This window comes from Pogoniulus pusillus, chromosome 24, assembly GCF_015220805.1.
Source record: "Pogoniulus pusillus isolate bPogPus1 chromosome 24, bPogPus1.pri, whole genome shotgun sequence".
Taxonomy (NCBI): Eukaryota; Metazoa; Chordata; class Aves; order Piciformes; family Lybiidae; genus Pogoniulus; species Pogoniulus pusillus.
The window spans coordinates 1,939,323-1,961,682 of NC_087287.1; the positions used below are offsets into that span (position 1 = coordinate 1,939,323).

The following is a 22,360-nucleotide window of genomic DNA, read 5'->3' on the forward strand; positions in this document are numbered from 1 at the left end:
ATGCCTGTGGCAATGCAGTGAAGTAGAGCAGACAGGGATGGTTGTGTTCTGGTGGCATCTGCTGCATTTAATTCTTTCGTTCTTGTGTGTTGTGGCTGGTAGGCATTAGTCAAAGTCTACAGAGCAGAAAGTGAGTTTGTTTTGTCATGGAATTCTTAAGGCAGAACTCTGCTGCCTGTAGGTAAGGCACAAAACCAACATTTCTGTGAGGTATGCTTTGTGTCTGAATGTATGTGCTGATAGTTACGGACTTGCTGTGTGTGGACAAGGCTGAAGGGTTAAGTCTCGCTCTTCCATCCAGTTTCTGTAGCCCATAGCGATGTTGTAGTTACATGCTCTTAGCCTACAAACTATAGTATCTCGAGCAGGGAGACGAAGAGACAATGTCCATACTCTGAGCTACCTGGGCAATAACTGAAAGGAAGGCAAAGAGTCAGAAGGACTTCAAAGGAGATCACAGAGTAACATCAGTGGAAATTAAACTGCTTTTAAATGCAAGGAAGGAGAATTTTGATTCATTTTAACTGCAGAAAATAATTTCTTTTGGTGGAATTGCCCTCTGGGTGAAAGTCAGGTAGATATTCTTGTAAGGTTATTTAATCTGAAGCTGACAAATTCTCAGTGAATCACTATACTGTTGACAAAAGGTAGTTTTCTTTTCCCATTTGGCCACAGACACAACCTCTCAGAGCCTATAACCAGAACAAAGCACTACTGAATGATCAGACTTGGAATTCTACTCTTTTTTTTCTTTTTAATTATGTGTTTTATTTGGCAATCATTCACTTTATTATATATACATATTTAAAGTCTGTACATGGTAAAATACAAAATAGAAATGTTTCTTTATAAGTTACACAATTAAACAGCTACATTTGTCTGTAGTTTAGCCATCATTTAATTAAAACAAAAGGAGAGGAATCTTGTTGTGCCATTCACAATAACCTTGGTATAAAACATCCATACAGAGTAAGTGTACAAAATAGTGTACAGTTCATAAAAGCTGTGCAAAGACAGCAAAGCTCAGTTGAAAATCAAAGAGGCACATCCACTTTCCTCTGTCCGCGCTAGGGGTAGCAGAAGCAAAGTGGTAAATGAGCACAGGCTTGTGGTCAGAAAAGGTGTGGGAGACAGTGCTGCAGTAACTGGAAGTGAAAAGCAATGGGCGAGGGCTCCATCACACCGGAGACACCAACATCGCACCTCAGAAGTCATTCCAGGGACTTCAGTGGCTCTGTTGCTATCTGGGCTGAGGATGGAGGCAGCTTTTGGTTTGTTCTTTATTTTTGGAGGAATGTGTTGCCAGATAAGGTCAGTCTCAGGTATTTGAAACTTAACAGTAGCTGAAAAATCACTTGAAAGGTGGTGAAAATGGCCACGGAATCTAACAGTATTTTGGTGACGGTTCTTATCTCGGGAGCGGTGGAAGTTTCCCTCCCTACAGGCTGTGCTTTCCTCCTTGCTATGAAGCAGGGAGCTGCCTGTTGCTTGCATTTCAGGAGAGAGGAACTAATGGAGCAAATGTTGATTGCTAAACAGAGAGAGTTATGAGAAGGGTAGCAGATGCTACGAATGTGAGACCTCCACATAAAGGAAGAAAAATAAGGAAAACCTCTAGAAAGTTCTGCAGCTATGTGATAAAGAATCTGTGCTGGAGAAGCATGTGGACATTGGCTGGGACATCACCTCTTCAATTTATAGCATCTGTTTTATTTACAGTGTCACCATGTGGTGGCAGGAGCAGGCAGGGTGATCTAAGAGACTGTGATCTCCTCTTCCTCCTCTTCCCCTTCATCATCCTCTTCCTCTGAGTCTGAGAAGTCTGAAGGTTTGCTGGGGCTGCTAGAATGGGACAAAGAAGGAGACATCTGGGAGTCCAGTCTGTCCCTCAAGTGTAGATGGTCTGGGGACTGATGGTAGGTTAATGGATGCTGGGGGCTGGGTGGGCACACAGAGGGAACTTCCTCTTCCTCCTCTCCTGAACACTTTTTGCCTACGTCACTGAGGTCTGGGTGAGGGTTGAACTTGGTGGGTAGAGTCTGTTCTCTGCAGCCACCAGAAGAGAGGAGCTCTCTTTCTTTGGAGTTTCTCCACTTCATCCTCCTGTTCTGGAACCAGATCTTTACCTGGGGGTGTGTGTGAAGCAACACAGAAGTTATACAATAGTTCATAAAAACCAGAGGCAGGAAAGGCATTTTAGGTGTACTCTTGAAACACAGAAACTGATCTTTGGAAACCCGAGGAGAGGGGCTGCAGGGCAGTAAGGCCATGGTCGGTCTCATCCAACCCTGCAACCTGCTTTGGTCTTCATCCCTCTTGTGCGCCGTTCTCTCTGCTCCTGCCCCCTTCACCTCCCCTTCTTTCAAGCTGCCCCTGAGAGTGAGTGTCTCTGCCCTCTGGCCCTGCTCTGTCCTTCCCATCCTCTGCCCCTCTCACCTGTGAGTCCTTGAGGCCCAGCTTGGCTGCCAGCTTCTTCCTGTCGGGTTTGCTGATGTACTTCTGCTTCTGGAACATCTTCTCCAGTGCCTTGCGCTGCACGTCAGAGAAGACAGCGCGACGCAGCATGCCACGGCGGGGCTTGCCGCGGGCAGCCAGTGGCCAGGAGAAGGTGCCAGGAATGGGGACCACGGCAGAGGCAGCTGTGGGGGGACACACACAGAGGTCTGAGAAGAGCAGGACTGGTCCCCACTGCCCCCTCCCTGGCTTTTGGGTGGGCACCCATCAACCTGGAGCAATGAAAAGGAGCTTTAGGCTTAACTAAGAGCCCTCCTTTCAGCCAGTGATCACTGGGATTAGATCTATCAACTCAAACGTGTAAAATGGATCAATAGTGGCCGGTTTTGTTGGGAGATTCAAAGGTCTCCGGCCTGAAAAGGCAAAGTGAGGCGTAGGGGCTAAGAGAGGTATAATAAACCAGCTTTCCCTCCTGCTCAAAGCGTTTGATTATTTTTTTCCCCCCAGAAGCTTTTATCATTTCAGACGCTTTATTATGCTCGAGATGAAAATGAGGACTTTTCTGATTCGAACAAAACCTCTTCAGACACAGTTTTGATCAATCAGTATTCGTCTTTTTATATTAATCTCTTCTCCCCCCCTCCCGCCCCCCAAAGTTGGAGAATTCAATCCGAATACATGAAAAGTAACAGCTAATTAGCACATTGCCTGGTTCCCAATGGCATTGGTATGATAAAAAGGGCAGAGTTTCGCCTTAAAAAAAAGGGGGGTGTGTGGGGGGGAAGAACCTCCCCAAGAGAGACAGAGATGCTAATGAAGCGTGAATGGTAATTGTGTAGTAATGAACTAACAGAAAAAGACTGAGGACAAGCAGCTAACGCCATATATTATTGGAACAAAAGAGATTTACACTTTCAAACTAAACACAACGGCATGCCAGGCTCCTCGGGAGAATACTGATGGCACAATCGTCTCTTTCCCCAAATCATTTTCATTAAATGGACATGAAAAGCTATTTATAAAGCTCAAGTTGTTTTTGTTAGGCTATTCACATGCTGGAGAAAGGAAGCAAATTCCATTATCTGGAGAATGAATGGAAAAGCTCGGGTTATTTTTTTCCACCTCTCTCCTTTACCCTGTTTTCTTTTTAAATTAATAGCTTGTTTGTGTAATTAGATTTCTTTCTCCCCCCCCTTTCTTTTTTAATTGTTCGCTCAGCATCGTAATACTTCAGTGCCGTAAGAATCATCCCCCCACAGCCTGTTTTCAAACCGTGTCGTTTGAACAGCGCTGATGGTCTAAGCGAGAAGCGATGATGTGGGAGACGCAAGATGAGGGAGAGGAAGGTAGGGAGGAGGGAGGAGGGACGCCCGAGCGTGCCCGAGGTACCCTCCCTCCCTGCAAACACCCGCGGCTCTGTGGGGCTGGAGAAGTAGGAAAGATCTGAGGAAGGGGGACAACGCGGAGGGGAGGGGACCGCCTACCTTGCGCGGGCGCGGAGCGGCGGGAGCTGACCGCTCCGCTCGTGGTGCTGAAAGCGGCCCCGCGGCGGGAGGACATGCCTCGGAGGAGGAGCGGGGGGAAAACGACCTGCCTCGCCTTGAGACCGTGACAATCCCCGCTAATTTGGCGAGCAGCGGGGGGAGCGGGCAGGGAGTGTCAGGCAGTCACTGCCTGTGCTAAATCGGGCATCAAATTGGCGCGACTGATGCTTGAACGTTGTACTCCCTCCAACCTCTGAACCAGAGCATAACCCCCGGTGGTGGGGGGTGACGGAGAAATATCACTGGGCTGTGCCTGGAGCGGGAACGGAACAGAGGGATCTGCCCGCAGAGAGAGGGAGAGGGACTTTTAAAGACCTACCTGGGAAATAGGAAGATCTGATAAAGGGCTGGAAGGATCCTTCAAAGTACGGAAAGGAGAAAGTCTTTGGAGGGACGCTCTGCAGCAACGCAGGGGAAGTTTCTAGTAAATAAATACAATGGCATTAAGCAGAGGGTTTCCGCCGCTTGATTTGCCGCTTGGTCCGGGGTACCAGTGAGGTACTTTTGTCCCAAATGAGGAGCTAGAACTGGACTCAGAACTGCCTAGGAAAAACGGCAGCGTGTTTTGCTGGGACGGTTTCGCCAGCAAAGCGGCACCCAGAAGGGCAGTCAGCCAGGAGACTCGTCTGCGGAATCTCCCGTTTGCGGATCCAAATCTGCGGGACTTCCCATTTGCAGGACCCCCTGCCCGCTCCGCGGGTCTGTCCTGCGCCCGCTCTGGCGAGGAGGGACCCTCAGCCCTCTGCCAGGGCTCCGCTTCTAAGCCGTGCCGGAGCGCTCTGCAGCCCGGTGCTAGGGCCTCCCTCCCTTTCCTGGGCAGTCTCCCGCCTCTCTCTCCCACCCCATAGCCCCTCTCCTGCGGGCGGTGGGTCCGCAGCGCCCGGAGCCGAGGAGCCGGCATGAGGTGGGAGTGAGGTGGGGTGTCTGGGAGCGGGGCCGCTTACCGGCGCGGGGGGCGGAGGAAAGGATGGCGTTGACTCCGAACTTCAGGAAAGTGGAGTCGTTGCTGGAAGTCTGTGGCGAACAGATCCTCCTGGAACTGGCGGCAGCGGTGGAGCTGGTGAGCTCCGGCGTCCCCGAGTCCGTCCTGGCCGCCGAGGTTGGGGGGGACATGCTGGGCGGGGGGGCAGTCCTGGGCAAGTAACTGGTGGGCCTGCTGATCCGGATCAAATCTTCCACCAGGAAGCTGGAATGGCTGGAAAAAGCTGACTGCAGCGACTGAGGCAAGGTGAGGGTGGGGGTCGGCCGGAGGAGGCTGGGGTAGACGGCCGGCGGGGCGATGAGGCTGGGGAACATCATCGCAGGGGCCGGTCCGCGGAGCAGGGCTGGGGCCGCTCGCTTGTTTGTTTGTTTGGTTTTGCTATTTGTTTTCTGCTTTGCAAACCTCGGTCAGTAAAGATCCAGCCAGCCAGCCTGGCGGGGTTCTCTGCCCCTTCCTTCTGGACGATGGGTTTTATAGTGGTCAGCCCCGCTGAGACTCTTTCAAAAGTGACAGCCCCAACAATGGGGTTCAACAAAGTTCTCCACTTGAGCTTCATTCAGGGCGAGCTCCGGGCTCCTCCATTGGTCCAGGGCTGCAATTTATGATTGGATTAGACTTCATAAGCAACCGGGGCACAATGGCCCCGCCACAAAGAAAGTGTAGTCATCAATTTTGCATATTGACCGCCTCTTTGGAATACAGCGCTCCAAAGGCTCCCAGCAGGGTTTTGTTCAGAAGCAACACACACAGGCTAATTAAATGCCTATTTAAAAGTTTCGAATGACATCTTGCCTCCTAGAAAGGGAATTATTTAAAGAAAGCACTAAATTTATTTGCCGCTCCCCTGCTGAGTTTAGGAAATAAATCGATAAATATTCATATAAACTTATCTGCGGGCTCTCAGAAAGCACAGGCTGAAAAATACAAATTAGAACGTGTGGAACGAAGCTTCCTTGAGGAGAAGGGAACAAAAGTATTTGGGAGAATGGGTCCCACCGTGGCTTGAGTACTTTCTGCCTTGAAGCAAAATAGGTGCGTGTAGGTGGGGTTGTTTTTCTAGCTGTACGTCGAAGGTCCGGCATTAAGTGAGTTTGGGGTATTGCCCTCTACTTTCGAGGTCTGAGCTTCCCAGCAGTGTGTGTGTATGCTCACGCAAAAGCCTTTGCCCGGATCGGACCGAAGCGTAAGCCTTGTAACTTGATGAGAGCTGTGTTCCGAGAAAAGCTGAGCTCTGAGCAGAGAAAAGAACTGAACAGCTTTGTGGGACCAGAGCAGTCCCCTCGAGTTCTCAGTCTGTTAGTCCTCTTAAGCGTATTTACATCAAAAATAGTGGAACTGGCTACCTTCCGGCCGTGAAAACGAGAACAAACGTTTACACCCGTTTGGCTAAAATACAGCTGGAGCTAATGTTGGCTTTGTCGGTACTGGTGTCTGGAAGCCTTCTCAACACTGCCAAATGCACCTGAACTCGTTTTGTATCTGCGTGCGTCTGCAATGTCCCTGTAAGTGCGTGCAGGTGGGCGCTGCAGAGCCCCAAGTCCCTTAAGTTTGGTGCAAGGGACAAATGACATCGTCTAACGGAAAAGTAGAAAAAGGGGCGGGTTTGTTTTTTTTTTTTTTTTGTTTGGTTTTGTGGGTTGTTTTTTTTTGTTTGTTTGGTTTTGGTTTTTTTTTTTCCCTGGTCATGAGGTTTTGTTTGAGGCAGCAAATATGGAAATAAGCGCGAGTGTAGTTAACGTCCTTTGGAACTGGGCGATGAAAGCATCTATTGAGAGTGGTTTTACCTGATTTCTCTGTTAAAGACTATAACAGATGTGTTAAATGTCCTATGTTTTAAAAGCACCCTATTCAGTCCTTTGGTGCGGCTGAACCTTTGCAAGTAGAAGTGTGCAGCTCAACCATGCAGCCTTTATCCTATTAACCATGAACTAACTGTCACCTTCAGCTGTTTTCCCTTTTTACTTTTTAACACAAAGCTTTCTCAAAAATCTTATTAACCAGCTTTATTTCTCTGGATGGTTTTTGTCCGGACGTTTTGTGTTGATTATCTCCATGTCGATGCTTTAACCATTCAATAAAAGTGCATCTGCGATTTATATCACATTAGGGAAGAAAGAAAGTCTGTTAAACCTCTCCCTTGATTCAAATCAAAAAGTTATTTATTAGGGAGTAAGGAATCGGCCCTGAAAATTGTATGATCCTGACAAGCTTTCCCGGTGCTGTTCGGCGGCCTCCAGCAGCTGAGCATCTGCAGAAAGCTGACTCGGAGGAGGATCCGCTGTCTGAAAGCATCACTTTGAAACAAAACCTCGCTGGAGTTTCCACCCTTCCTCCCCAGTTTTGTTAATCTTGATGCTTAGCAGGTAAAGAAAAAAGGGAAGGAAGAGCGCGAACAGAGCCCAGAGAGCTCGGGGGACGTGGAGAGGAGGCTGCTGGGCAGCGTGGCGGGTCCTCGGCACCTGCCTGCCGCTCTGGCGAGCACTATTCAGGTACTGAGCCAGGGCTCGAGGAGGGTAGAGAAGCAGCGGGGGGCTGCCCCATCCTATTCCGCGTTTAGTGTTCGTCTTCCCTCCCCCATCCCAAGGGCTCCGGGCGTCTCTCAAGACCCTTTATACGTAGAGCTGCTCTCAAGGTGTTATCAAGCGAGTGGGACGGCAGCGAATGGAAAAAGCAAATGTGACTTTCACAATAAAATAATCGACTGGTACCCCCTTAACCACCACTCTACACCCCTCCTCCCTCTTTCTGTCCCATCTCTGTCGCCTGCTCCCTGCCTCTCTCGCAGCTGTCCCCCCACCCCATCCCGGTATTTTCTAGCACAGCTCCTCCCGGACTGCCCCCAGAACACTCCATTTTTTACAGTCATTATAGGTTTCCTTTGAGATGATTTACTCCTTTCTTTACATATACATTGGGGGCATTTTGCCTCACTGTAGACCAACTGCTGCTGATTTCTCTGGTTTAAAAAAGAGGGTCTGACATTTTCTGGAAGGTTGGGTCAAACGCATGCTGGGGCACACGTGGACCCAGTTCCTTGTGATGCGTCTGAGCACAGTCATAAAGAATTCCTTAAGCACCAAGGCAAAAAGGTCTAGACATGCGTTGAAAGGGAAGATAGACCATAAGAAACCAAGAAATCAGACGAAAGGATCTTATTTTAAGCGATCTCCTTTGGAAGTTTCTTTTCAAAGGCAGTGATCGTTTAAGAGAAAGGGAATTCTAATGTCTCAGGATAAAACCTGTGACTAATGTCGTTTGACCTATGCTCACGCCGTTTTGTGCTTCCTGCCATTCATTTTAATGTCGTTATCTCCAAATTTATTTCTTAAAAGTCACTCACTTTCTTTGTCGATTAAAAAAAAAAGGAGGGGGAAGGGGGGGGGGGGGGGGGGGGGAAAGGAGGGGGAAAAAAAAAACCAAAAAGAGGAAAAAAGCCCCAACCCCAAAACTGTCGGGAGCAAGGAGCAGGGCAGAGGTGGAGCGGGGGGGTGGTTAGGGGCTGCAGCCTGCGTGTGTCCCGGTCCGAGGCTGGTAATCCGCATGAAATTGGGAGAGCCAGCACTTCAAATCCGTACACCAAAGCGCTCGCCTGGGTTGCGCCAGCGGAGGCTCTCGGGAGCTCCAACCCTGTCCCTGTCCTCGTCCTCTCCCTCCCCGGGGCAAATGTCTCAATCACTGCCACGGCCCCACGCGGGACCCCCCCCGCCCCCCTTCTCCCCCACCTCCCCCCCGGCCTTTCCCGGGACAATCCCAGGAGCTTTCCGCAGCCAGGTGAAAGCCAAAGCTCGCATCCTCCCCTTTCCCAAATCAGGAACCTCTCCGCAAGGGGCCGGTCGAACCTCGGCTCCGCTGCCCAACCCCCGCACCTCGGGAGCCGCAGCTTCGCCCCATCGGAAGCGTGTGTGCGTTCGGCCCGGTTTGTTTGCTTTCTGCTTCCCCTTTGCCCCCCCGCCCCCTTCTTCAGCCGCCCCGCTTTTCTCCAGGGAGGGGTCGGCCAGCGTGTCCCAAACTCCCTAACGATGCTTATCGACCTCACTGGGGGCTTAATGGAGGCTGCGTGGGCGAAGCTATATTAAGACACCTAAGGCTTTACCTTTAGAATTCAAGCACAAGGAACAGTAACTGTTGGTTCGTTCAAAGCTCTTCTAGATCCGATCCTCCCCCCACCCCGCACCCGCCTTTTCTTGAAAATCCTTCTATTGTGCCAATCAAGCAGATGGTTTGCAGGAAATATAGCTTGGCCCCGGTGACCGAAACTAATTTTAACTAGCTTTCCAAGCCTGGCACGTTTGTTTTGCTCTTACAAAATAGCTAAAAAAACAGCTGGCAAGGGTGAATTAAACCCATTAAAGACACATTTATAAGAAATTATATTCACATAGGTTGCTTGAAACACCCCCCCCCTCCTCCTCGAGAGGGGAGAGATGAGCGCATTGAAATGAAAATGTCCCTGAACACACTACCCTCCTTAACATCGCCTGAGAGTCTCAAAACATTTTACTAAATAGATTAACTTGACTATTGTTTCGCATCACATTTATCAGCTTCATTAAGTGAATAGCTGAACAAATATATTACGCATGCATGAAAAGCTCTTTTGGGGGCTGCCTTATTGTGTCCTCAGCCCTGACAGGTGGTTAACTGTGTTTCTCTCTCCTCTCCCCCTCTCTCTCTCTCCGCGCAAAGAAAGAGGGATCTCGGACGGAGCGCGCAGCCCAGACTTGGCAAAGGGACCTAGAGGGAAGAGTTACTTTCTTTTCCCCAGCCATTCATGCTGGCCAGCCTAGAGTGCACGCAGCCTGAAATGCAACCAGATGATCTGATCATGTCAAAAGTAATTAACTTTAGTTTAGTTGCTGCATCTTGCTTGTGCTTTACTAACTCCTTCAAAGCTTAATTTGCATCCTTCCAAATTTGATTATTTTTGTCCACTTCTTCTTTTTGTCCTTTCCCCAATTTCCACCTTTGTTTTGTTTTAAAAAAAGAGAAGTCTGAGACTGAACAATCCCTCTTCTTTCTTCTCCACCGATCTGTCTAATGAACAATCACACAACATCCTTGAGAATAACTCCTTTTATGAGCTAAGATTTGCACATTTTGGAGAGCTAGGACTTGTAAATGCAATATGGTGCTTTATCCATTGCCTGAATTTCATGATTATTTAGCACAGTGGAAAATAGTTGGGAGCTAGGCAGTTACTGGATTCTTAGCTGCTGGAGGCCAAGTTCCTGATCGTTTCAGCTGTGTTCTCTGCCCCAGGAGTTTCCAAGTTAGACTGGGCAGATCACAGAATCACAGAATCAGTCAGGATTAGAAGGGACCACAAGGATCATCTGGTTCCAACCCCCCTGCCATGGGCAGGGACACCCTACCCTAGACCAGATAGGCCAGAACCTCATCCAGCTTGGCCTTAAACACCTCCAGCCATGGGGCCTCAACCACCTCCCTTGGCAACCCATTCCAGGCTCTCACCACTCTCATGCTGAACAACTTCCTCCTCATGTCCAGTGTGATGAAGAGTGGAGGATGAGAGAGCACGATAGTTTTCCATTCCTTTTCTCCAATGTGTATTTCTTTCACCTTCCCCAAGTAGGTAAGAGGAATAAAAGTAATTTTACTTTTCAAATCAAGTGTTAAATCTACTTCTGCTGCCTCACTGCAAGCCAAAGTGGTGGCCTTAGCTTATGACAGCAGCAAATTTCCCCATGCACTGATTCACTGAAATCTCTAGGCAGTAGGTGGTTTCAACTGCTAGGAGTTGAGGATCCCAGGAAGTAACTCAGACATTTCTGGTGGGACCAAAATCTATGTGATAAGAGAGTCTCAGACACTGTTACAGTTACTTGGGAAGAAAAAAGATGCCGACTTTCCTTGCTGCAATACTGCAGCACTCTTAAAATGGAAATGGAAAATGTCTTTAAGTTGAATTCCCAGATATTTAATGGTTTCCTTCTGGAAGTGTTATTCTGATATCCACAAGGCAATGAATTCATGGTTAAACAGTTCTCTTCCAGACCATCCACTAATCTTGGTTTTATTCAGGTGTACTGTGTCTAGTTTTGGGCTGACTGTGTCCAGTTCTGGGCTCCTCAATTCAAGAGAGATGTTGAGGTACTGGAATGTGTTCAGAGAAGGGCAACAAAGCTGGTAAGGGGCTCAGCCCTGTGAGGAGAGGCTGAGGGAGCTGGGGGTGTGCAGCCTGCAGAAGAGGAGGCTCATTGCTGTCTGCAGCTACCTGAAGGGCAGTCATAGACAGGTGGGGTTGGGCTCTGCTGCCAGCAACCAGCAACAGAACAAGGGGACACAGCCTGAAGCTGTGCAAGGGCAGGTTCAGGCTAGATGTTAGGAAGAAGTTGTTGGCAGAGTGATTGGCATTGGAATGGGCTGCCCTGGGAGGTGGTGGAGTTGCTGTCCCTGGAGGTGTTCAAGAAAAGCTTGCATGAGGCACTTAGTGCCATGGTCTGGTTGATTGTCTAGGAATGGGTGCTAGGTTGGCCTGGATGATCTTGGAGGTCTCTTCCAACCTGCTTGACCTATGAGTCACCTGTGTAGCTCATTAGCAAGATGTGATTTAGCAGATTCAAAACTTCATTTGAGGTTGATTTGAGGAAATCAGGTTGTCCTGGCACAGAAGATGACTCTTTCCAGGGAGCCGTACTCTGGCTGTTGCTCATCAGATGCAGAAAGGTCAGGGGAGGAAAGGTTAATGTAGTTTTAAACTATATTTGCATCCTTCTGATTGTTGGATATTCTGGGATGAGGGGTGGTTCCTTAGTGTCTTAAATAGTTCTGGCTTAGGCCTTAAATGGAATTCTGTTCCTGCCCCTATCACTCTTTATGAAGCTTTTCCTAATGGCACCACACAAAAAAAAAATTGTTTGTCCTCTCTTTTTGCTGAAAGTTTCCTGCCTCTGCAGGAAAACAAACAAAAGAACAAAAAATAACCCCAACAAACTCCCCACAAATGCTGCCATAAAGACCAACCAAACCAAATCCAGTAGAGTGGAACATGAGACAGGAATAAATTGCTTCCTGAGGTCAGACCCTCTCTGCAGTGGCAGTTCAAGACAAGAGGCTGGACTCTGGCACTGGTGCTGTTAACATCCAAGCCTTTTTTCTGCTTCTAGTACCTACAGCAGAAGCAGGAGTGGGTAGGACATTTATTGAAGCATGGAGAAACTTTCATTCACTGCTGCCTGTGACAGCTGTGTGCGTGGCAATTGCCTCCAGAGTTTTGGGAGGAAGGATAGAGGATGCCCTCTTGTTATCTTCTGCTGTTTCTGCAGTCTCCCCTAGTCATAGAGAAAATTTTTGATCTCCATTATGATGCTCCAGCTCTAATATTTAACAGACACTTTTGAGAAGGATGAAATAGCTTTGGGATTTATCAAGTGTACTTGTTGGAGCAGAAGGATCCAGTATTCAGATCTCTTTCTTTGGCACAATTGATTCAAACAAGAGTTTGCAGCTGGTTTCAGGCCTCAGAGTAGAAAATGGGACCAATTCCAGGCTGGACTGGGCTGAGACCAATGTTAAAACTGGAGTGTTTATACTTTGGGCAGATGGAGTGGGACTGTGAAACAGAAAATATTTAGGCTTTGTGCAGAAGCTTTAGGAAGAACCTTGTCTTGGTTGATTTTCCATTTAGCATCATCTTTGTGAGTGTAAGCCAGTTCCACACAGGCACAGGTGTAGGGGATGATGTGCCCTAATATATTGCAGCTGCTTCTTGCACTGCAGCTCCTTCTCACCTTGCTTTTTGAGTCTTCAAGAAGCCAGGACCTTTCAAACTCGCTATTTGTGCTGGTAGCTGAACTCCAGTACACAACTGGATTGTCTGGTGACATGGAAAAAAATCCATAACTGAAGTCACCTTCCTGGGCTGGAGACCTTTCAGCTCTCACGCCAGAGATCCAGAGTGGTGCTGCGGCCATGTGGCCAAGAGAATCGTCCTCCTCCTGCTCCTCCAGCAGTTCACTGCGAGGTACGTGCTGAAGGCAAAAATGACATCTCTAACTCTCTGTGTTGGATGCGTTTTAGGTGGTGCTCCCCTGAAGAGCTGCCGTTAAATCGCAGGGTTTGTTTTATGGCATACTTTTCAAATGGAGCTTTGTTTAAGCAGGACAGCCAAGTAATTACTTAGAGCTTTGCTAAGAATGTAGCATTTTGTTTTCTTTTCCTCTTAATTTTCATTCCGGAGTGCAAAGGACTGCCGTTTGAAAGTAGATTTTGACCATGACTGGAGGAGCTTGGCTATCAGTTCTGCGCTATATACGATATGTAACGGGGTGGGGGAAGATGTTTTGATCAGAGCTATTCAGTCCTTGCTCGCTAATCTAATTACAAAGTGTAGGTTTCCCGAGGCAGAGCTGCTTGCCTAGAAAAGGCTTTGCTCACACCTGGTGGATTGTTTAGTCAGGCTTTTTCAATGCTTACAGTTTTAAGGGAGGAGGAGGAAAAAGAAACCTTTTTAAAAAAGAAGTTCCTGTGCAGGGCAATAGAAAGAATTTAGTGGTTGTCAACACGAGTTTAGTACGAGGGTGCTGTGCAAAAACGTGGGTTCGCTTTACACTGACCTTTGGACGTAGGAGCCCAAAGCACTGTTTTCCTTGCTGGCTTTCTTGAAGGGGTAAGGAGAGTGTGAAAGATAACGGCGAGTGTATTAAATTGAACGTGAGTGTCTGTGTGTGGACGGGCAGGGCGCTCCCGTGGTTTGCGGATGGGTATTGTTAGTGCCTCCAAGTGCTCCGCAGTTCTGAAAAGGCAGCTTTGAATCGCAGCCTCACCGAAACAGCATTTTTGTGCTGTTTAGTCGTGTCCCCCCCTCCCGCTTCGATGCCTACAAACAAAATAAAGTACCTTGTCGAATAAGGGCCATTGAGCAGGGATGATGGGTTAAGAGTGGGGGTCCGAGGTGGCAGCGTGGGTGCTTGTTTATCAGGGCGGAGTTGTCAGTTGTTGGCTGCGCTGGTGAAAGGAGGGACGCTAGGGGCTGATGGCTGGGGGAGCATTGATGTGAGGTAACGGGGTAATCGGATTGAAAGTTAGCCATGGTGTTTATGTCAGTTCACATTTCGTCAAATGAATACTATGAGCTTGCTACCTAGCCCAGGCCTTGGCCCAGGGGTTGGGTTATAAAGAATCCAAGGCCTCGTTTGATTCAAATATAAATTAATTCTCGCTGGAGCGTTGGCTGATTAATCCATTTGCATAATAGTAGAAAAACTGCAGTGTGGTTACTTCTGCGGGGATTTGGACAAGAGAAGCTTTTAAATTCATTTGAAAGAATATTGTTTGAGAAGTCAGGGAAGCAAGAGCACCTCTGTAGTGCTCCCAAAGCCATTTCTGTCCCCCCCGACCCTGATGTGCAAAACCGAAAGCTGAACTTGTTCACAGGGAAGTCTGATGCCCTCCTGAAAGAAAATGGTGTTACCATCTCTAGTTAGGCTTTGCTGCTGGATGGGAACAGTGCTGCTCTCTGGAGTCAGAACCTTGGCATCCTTCATAATAATTTTGTATTTAATTTAAGTGAAATCTGAATAAAAAAGGCACTTTGGGTAGGTGGAGTCAGTGCAGAACCACGGTGAAGCCACACCAGGAGATAAAGAACCAGAGCCAAATTTGCTTGCAATGTAAATGTTATTTGTGTGTAAGCCTAGTTAGTGTTTGCTGTAGGGGAATGAAAGATCCTGGTCCTGCTGGCCGCACATCCTGACAGCTTGATGAGAGAAGCAGAGTGAGTGGCTCTTAGTGCCGTCACTGAGTAGAGGCTTCAATGCCTGACCCCTGACAGGTGTCCCCAGCATGTGGCTTTTGGAGAGGACACCTGAAGCACACTTCAAGTATTGTGTTCAGTTTTGGGTCCCTCACTACAAGAAGGACATTGAGGTGCTGGAGCATGGCCAAAGGAGAACAATCAAGCTGGTGAAGAGCCCCAAATATATTTTATGAGGAACAGCTGAGGCAGCTGGGCTTGCAAAAGGAGACTGAGGGGAGCAGACATTGCCCTCTACAACCAACTCAGATGAGGTTGGAGGAAGATGGAGGTCCGTCACATGCAACAAGTGGCAGAATAAGAGGGCAGTGGTTTGAAACTAGAGAAGAGCAGATTTAGATAAGACTGTAGGAAGAAGTTTTATACTGTGAGGGCAGTGGAACACTGGAACAGGTTGCTCAGGGAGATGGTTGATACCTCACGCCTGGAGATATTCAAGGTCAGGCTTGACAGGGCTCTGAGCAATCTGCTCTTGCTGGAGATGTCCCTGCTGACTGCAGGGGAGTTGGACAAGATGACGTTTAAAGTTCCTTTCCTTCTAGGTTTTTGTGATTATCATAAAGCAAATGATGCTGTAAAAATTGTTTGTGTTGCAGGCAGGAATACTGTAATTTGTAGATCGTCTCTACGGATGTTCAGACATGGGAAATGAGATCATGTAGGAGTGTTGCCAGCTGCAACTTCCCCTTAGTATTTGTGGGTACACACCATTCAGGTCAGATCTAGTGCTGAGGCTTTGTGGATGCCAGCCTGTGCAGACTCACAGGGCCAAACATTAGCAGGGCTCTCTTGCCCCTTCAGCAGCCGGCTGCTGCTGGATGAAGATGATCTGGTTCCTCCCCTTGTTCTTGGCTGTGCAGGCTCATGGATGCTCTGTGCTATCTCTGATGCTTTATTTCTTAGATGGTTTGGCTACTGCCTTCTAACTTTTGGGATTTGATTTGTCATTCTTATATTCTTCTTTTCTCTTTCACCCCCCCTCCCCTTTCTGTGATTTATCCCACCAACACCATACTTCGAGTGTCATTATTATTTTGACCCAGCTTTCATCCCCTTGATTACTTTTCAGAGCCCTTTAGGAACGACGTTGCTGTTCTTTGGCTGAATGTTGTCTTGTTTTGTTTTCTGAGCTGGGATTTAGGCAAAATCTCCTGACAAATTGCTGTTGAAAGAGCAAAGATGGTGGCCAGAACCTCTTATTTATGTAAAACAAAAAAGACCTGCTAGAGCATCCTTTGCAGGATCAGTATCTGAGAGCACAAAACAAATTGATCCTAGGCATGGCCATAAAGCAGCTACACTGCAGTATTTTTGTGGTGAATTCTTGTGGAAGGGGAATGCCTGGGATCTGCAGAAGGTTGGGCCATACAAGCAAATGACATGCCTGATTAACAGAACGTTGTTACCAGATAATAGTGACTCTGCTGTCTTGCTCTGGTATTTATGAAGAATAAACAAGACCAAGAAAAAGCCAAGACATCTGCTTGCTGAACAGAAGCCCTCAGTCTGTTGACAACCTTATAGTCCAATTACTCCATGTCTTTTACACCCAATGATTGATGTAGCTCTGATGGTTTAATCTGGGAGAAGCCCAGAGGCGAACAAAATGGGGAGCCTCTTTGCTTGTCTGAGTGACCTGGACAGCAGCCCCGTTTGAATTAGCCCTCAGTACTTCAGGCAAGGCACAAGGCACAGCAGAAGGAAGAGATGCCTCATGCAGCAAAGACACTACAGCCTATCAAGGCTCCTGGGTCCTTTCCATGATTCTGTCTGGGGGTAAAATGATGTAAAGTGATTACTGTCTCTAGGCTACTTGTTCCTTCCATCAGGGCTGGCTGTAGTGTTCATAGTGCTTCCTTCACTTAAAGTGTAGATAGCTACTTCCCTCTTCCATACTTACTGAAATACGTGTTTTAATATTAATTGCTTATATGTAAAACTTGAGGGCAAGCTTTATCTTTGACTATTTCCCCCCTGTTGTACCTTGGTACCTGCTGTATCATTTTACAGTCTAGCTATGAACTGGCTGTATTTCCAGTAACAAACATTGTGTTAAGGGGGAGTAGCAAGGAAGGAAGAAGGTGCCTTTTGCTTTTGGTCCCTGCTGTCATGGCACAAATGTGAAATAATATTACATGTGACAATAATAGGAATAGGAAAAAAGCTGCTGGCTGGGCCCTGCTGATCTGTTGAAGTTGTTTCATGTGTTTACAATAAACCTGTCTGTCCAAGTCTGATAGTTAAGGTAGCAATGCTCGCTTAGAGCGTGCTGAGCTGGGTCTAGCAGCTCGTGGGTGCTCTCCTGTCTATTTTGACCACGTGAGTCTCTGGTTCCTCTTGTGGGAGTTTTAGCACCTCTTTGTGGGGTCTGGTTTGCTAACTTAAGAGGAACTTCATGTAAGAAGAAAAGCAAAACAAAAAAATCCCATCACCACCACCCACCCACCTAAAACACCCCAACAAAGCATTTTTTAAGACTTGGGGGGGTATGGTTGAGCAGAAGGAATTAGTCCAGCTAGGGACATTTGTATTTTTTATTTGATTTCTCTTTTCAGTTTAAATTACAGTGTGAGAGATGGGGAAACACAAAGAATCAGGTGACTAAAAGAAAGAATCCTTCTCTAAAGCTAGAATGGGTGCATCTGACCTTCTTCAGTCAGACTTAGCATCCAAATACTTGGCCCAAGGATAAGTTTGAAAGTGGTGTTTGGCACACTTGTTCTGTTGCTGTTGCTTGGTTTTCTCATCCTTTGTTGTTCTTCTCATGTTTTTCTATCCCAGAACCATACAGAGAGGGAGGGGGAGGGAGCTAAGGTGGGTGTACTAAATCCAGAGTGAAGGTCCAGATGGACATTTCTCGACTGGGGAGACATGAGACTGTGTGAAAATCTTGTCTGTGTGCTGTGCAAGCTGTTTGCTCACAGTTTCATTTGGTAAGGGCTTAGGCTAGGTAAGCAGGCAGGTCAGATTATGAAACTGCAGGAAAGATATTGAGTAAGTCCTCCTGCTTCCTTTTGAGTGTAGAATCACCATCACAAGCTGTTTCAACTCCAGTTATGCAGCCAAGCTTGCAGCCAGGCTTCCTTGCTGGTCTGTGTCCACATGGACGTTTTTATGCTTCACGTCCTTGTCCAGGGTTGAACAAACCTGTGTTTGACGTTGCTAGTGCGGCCCATTAGTGGGGAAAAAGGAAACAAGGAGCTGCTCGTGTCTGCTGGGTAAGTCAGATATGTGACACCGAGAGAAATGGTCTTCCCCTCAGGGCTGTAGAAAGTTGAATGGCAGAAGTAAATAAGCAACAATAGGATATGCTCAACAATATTTATGTCAGCTTTGTGTTCTCATGTGCACTTGGATGGCAGTGAATTGTCAGTTACTATATCAATCTGCCAAGTATGAATGGCTCTCAAAGAGCTTGAACGTTCTCAGGTTAAGGCAGCTGTAGAGCTGATAGAGATCATGCATGATGTGGATATGACCTCATTCTGAGGGCATGTACGTTAAATCATTCCTGAGCAAGGGCAGCAGCTCGCTCAGCGATGTTCACATGGAAACATGAGACAGTTTGCAAACAGGCCCTGCTGCTTGCCTGTCAGGTCAGGCGTGGTTCAGTTTGTCTTCAGCTATTGGTTTTAGCCTGAGCTCCTCACTGTGCCTGACTCACAGCTTCTGAGCCTTCACTAAAGTGTCTTTTTCATGGAGGATCTTTTTGGATGGGAGTGGAATTCGGCTCATACTTGCAGCATGATGTTATCTAAACTACTTTACATGTGTAACTAGAGAAGTGACATGGACCACTGGAGGATGTAGAAACTAGATAAGGGTTTGTAGTGATCACATTCAGAGAGGAGCTTTCAACAGTGATTTTATTTTTGGCCTTTGGGAGTCTGAAGCCATAGATTACAGATTATTTGCTCAGCTACAGAAAATGCCATGACGCTTCTATCACTCTTACATAGCTCTGGTCGAGTCAAAGGTACTCTCGATTCTCTGCCTGCCTTCAGTAAGATAACCACAGTAGATCTAACTCAATTCTGAGAGAAGATCATGCAGGAGTTTGGGAAATGCTATGAAAACCTTTCCTTTCAATGAACACCACCACATTTTATTTTTCTTCAGTGTTTTTCTTCTTGCTGACCAAAGGAAGATCCTCCATGATTGTTGTCTTGCAGATATCTTCTAGGTATGCCATTGGCTGGGTATGCTGCACTCCTGACAAGGAGCAGATGTGTAGAGTAGCCCATTTTGTGCTCAGGTGTTGCTGAACAACTGCTGGCAATCACTGGAACCTGTTTTCAGCAACATGCTGTGGGTGCAGCTCTCAGTTTGCACCTTTGTAGCACATCAGAGCTTCCCACTGGCATAACTGAGACAGTGCTCTGTGTTTTGTTGTTTGTTTGCTTGCTTCCAGTAGCATTTATGCTCATAAGCACAAAGATAGCTGATATGCATGAAGATACCATGTATGTGTAAACTAACTCTGTGGTGTGTTCATGGCTTGTGAGGGATGGAGTTAAACAACTAAGAAGCCCTGGGGTGGTGTGTCTGAGGCCAGGGAACTGCAGCTCTCTTCTTTGAGGCCTTGCCCTGTTTTACTGTGGAGCTAGGCTCTCCTTACATGGAATGGTGGAACATGATCCTGGTCAGCATGTCATTAACAGTCCATTAGGACCTTTTGAACTCTCTCTTCTATGTAAAAATATTCTCTGAGAAGCGGTGAGCTGCTGTGTCAGTAAGGCAATACTGAGTTTAAACCACTCCAAGTCTTGCTTTGCTATGTGCTCCCTGCTAGTGGTGGTTCCAGTGGCTGCTGGGTGAATAGCAAGCCCTGTTTCCAAACCCTTAGTTGCCCTCTTTTATGAAGGTAAAAATACAATTACACGTTGTTGCCTCTTTCCTCCCTGAAGAAGGTGGCTGCTTTTCTCTCCTTCCTGGATGAGCAATTAGTATAATTTAACTACAAACAAAGAACAAACTGTGAAGAGAAACAAAACCCTGAGACATTTGACCTCTTTTGCCCCTTCTGTCCTTAATTGATTGGATCTGTGTGGGAAAAGGACTCCAAGCCTGAACTTTGCACAAAACTCATCCAATAGTGAAGAGGGCAAGTGGAGCACAGAGCTCACCACCTGCCTCGAAGTGAATGGCTTCCTGAGGGCTGAGAATGCTCACTGTCTTTCCCTATACAATGTAGGTGTTGCTGCTCACCAGGAGAAAAACCTGAGGCAGGCACTGGAAGGGAAGAGAAGGCTGCCCTGGGCAGGGGGAAAGCATTTGCTCTCCTAAGGATATCACATTGTGCTGCTTAAATTCCAGTGAGAGGAATTGGGCATTGAGGTGATGCTCTCAAATGATGGGTGGGGGCACTTTGGAAGGAATTTGGAGTAAAAGAGGATCAAAAAGTCTGTTTTTCAGTGAAGCAGCAAAAAGGTCTCCTCAAGCCTCAAAAGCTGGAGCAGCACATCTGATGATGCATACCCTTCTGGGTACGCTCTCAGCTTCTTTTGGCTTTCTGCACCTACCCACACCCTTAATGTCTCTGCAGGCAGCCTGGAAATTAGCTAATGAAATCACAGCTTTGCTGTTCTTCTTCATTGCAAAAACTGAAAATGAGATCCAGTCTCTCTTTTTTTTTGTAACTGACTTCTACTGACGTTGAGAGGAAAGCAGCTGCTGATGACCAAGACAGCAACATTGCTGTGGTCTCCAGTAGCGCTGGTGTATGTCTGTATGCAGCTGTAGAGAGATCTTGTTTGATTCGCAGAGCTGAGGATGCTTGAGGACGTGGTTTAACATGGCTTTTCTGTCTTCACCTTCCAGTTCTGGTCTTTTCTCTTGTTTTCAGTGTTTGTTTTGCCTCCCTTGTCTTTGTGTTTAGGGTGCACCTTTGGGAATGAGAGAAGAGAGCAAGGCAGGCAAGCTGGGTGAGATCAGATGCCTGCACTTTTAACTCTGATCTTGTTCAGTTTGTATTTCGACCTTCAGAAGGCCTTTTGCATTAGTTACTTCTGGTCTAAGCAGACCTTTACTCTTCTGTCAGCACAAAGGGGTTAGGTGCAGTGCTTTCTATGGCAGAAAGCCCTTGCTGAGGCTGAGCAAAATCTCAGCTTTTTCAGGAGCAGAGCCACACAAAAGATTTAAGGGGGGAAATTGTTAAAAGGGAAGCTCTTTTCTCTTTGGCTTGAATGCAGTGGGGAGATTAAAACTTTCATTTGAGATTTTGCTGTATTCATAGTAGTGAGGCCATGAATAGGTCTAAGTCAGAGCCCACAGTGGTTGTGGTGTGCCCTTTTATTCTCTGGCACATCTTCAGACACAGGTTGTTTTGCACTTGAAAGAGGTGAAAGAGGGGAATGTGGGATTTTGACAGCTGATATTGGCCTCTGAGCTCTTGATGGGGATTTTCTAATTAACCCCAAGAGCCCATCAGGTGGTCAAAATAGAATGATTTCTGCCAGAAAGGGCAAGAAGTTGGAATTTTCTGTTTTATTTTGGACAGATACACTGGGGATATTTTTTCATGTCCTACACATGAGGAAATAAACTGTGAAGAGGATTCTGGAAATTTTGGTGGCTTGAATACATTCAAAGCTCAACACTTCAGGGAAAACTTCCTTGCTTTTGAAGATGTCTTGGACTTCATAAAAGAGTAATAATGCTAATCTAAGGAAATGCCTTTTCATCCTGATGTACTCTCTCAAATCTGTACCACTGAGGCTGTCTGAGGTGCACACTCTCACCTTGTCCTCTCCAGCTTTGGAGACTGGGGGCAATGAGTCCTAGGTGAAAAGACTCCTGAATTAATTAACCAAGAAGTATTAACAAATCTAACTGGAATAGGATCTGACACTCTGCCTCTACTTGTCCCACAGTCTCAAGTTGTGCTAGGGAAAGTATAGGCTGGATGTTAGGAGGAAGTTATTGGCAGAGAGAGTGATTGGCATTGGAATGGGCTGCCCAGGGAGGTGGTGGAGTCACTGTCCCTGGAGGTGTTCAAGAAAAGCCTGGATGGGGCACTTAGTGCCATGGTCTGGTTGACTGGATAGGGCTGGGTGCTAGGTTGGGCTGGATGAGCTTGAAGGTCTCTTCCAACCTGGTTGATTCTATGAGTCACTCAAGCTACAGATTTCTTCTGTACCTCAGAGAATTTTTTTTCCTCCTTGTCAAAAGGCCATATGGGACACGTCTGCTCTGCCTGTTGTCTCTTCAATCTAGAAGTACACTGTAGCCACTCTGCCACATCAGTCAAGTCCAAATTTCATAGAATTTGAAACTTGGATGAATGTGGTGTTCTGTACCAAGGTTACTTGGTACTTGATAGGACAGGGGAAAGGAGTAAAATAAAGCTGAATATCCATGAATAGTGTATGGAGGTGATGGAGTCCCCATCCCTGGTGGTGTTTGAGAAGAGGCTGGATGAGGCACTTAGTGCCATGGGTTAGTTAATTAGAAAGGTGAGGTGATAGGTTGGCCTTGATGATCTTGGAGGTCTTTTCCAACCTGGTTAATCTGTGGTTCTGTGTGATTATTGCAGGGAGAAAACAGAGATCAAGCATTGCAGGACCAGATCAAGTGTTTCAAAACAAGTTAAATCCAAGCAAAACT

The 22,360-nt window shown here is 47.0% G+C and overlaps 2 protein-coding genes across 2 annotated transcripts in view; one reads left to right on the top strand and one right to left on the bottom strand.

The window, feature by feature from the left end:
• Positions 1-1,754: 1,754 nt before the first annotated feature.
• On the bottom strand, positions 1,755-5,297 carry DBX1 (developing brain homeobox 1). The gene is made up of 4 exons (XM_064163936.1): positions 4,943-5,297; positions 4,318-4,419; positions 2,437-2,639; positions 1,755-2,126 (listed from the first exon to the last, which is right to left on the bottom strand). Exons 1-4 carry the CDS (start codon positions 5,295-5,297, stop codon positions 1,755-1,757), a joined length of 1,032 nt encoding a protein of 343 aa, XP_064020006.1.
• A 7,444-nt stretch (positions 5,298-12,741) lies between these two features.
• The window catches only part of PRMT3 (protein arginine methyltransferase 3), a 124,142-nt gene continuing 114,523 nt past the window's right edge, over positions 12,742-22,360 (top strand). Inside the window, exon 1 of the mRNA XM_064163055.1 lies at positions 12,742-12,964. Within this exon, the coding sequence (XP_064019125.1) occupies positions 12,913-12,964 (52 nt within the window). The 5' untranslated portion in view covers positions 12,742-12,912. The remainder of the gene's footprint in view (positions 12,965-22,360) is intronic.

Excerpts from the sequence above, each read along its gene's own strand:
- DBX1 (XM_064163936.1), bottom strand. The coding sequence starts at position 5,297 with ATGATGTTCCCCAGCCTCATCGCCCCGCCGGCCGTCTACCCCAGCCTC. Across the intron at positions 2,640-4,317 it reads CAGATCTTCCTATTTCCCAG|CTGCCTCTGCCGTGGTCCCC; the intron begins GTAGGTCTTTAA and ends GTCCCCCCACAG. Across the intron at positions 2,127-2,436 it reads TGGGCCTCAAGGACTCACAG|GTAAAGATCTGGTTCCAGAA; the intron begins GTGAGAGGGGCA and ends ACACACCCCCAG.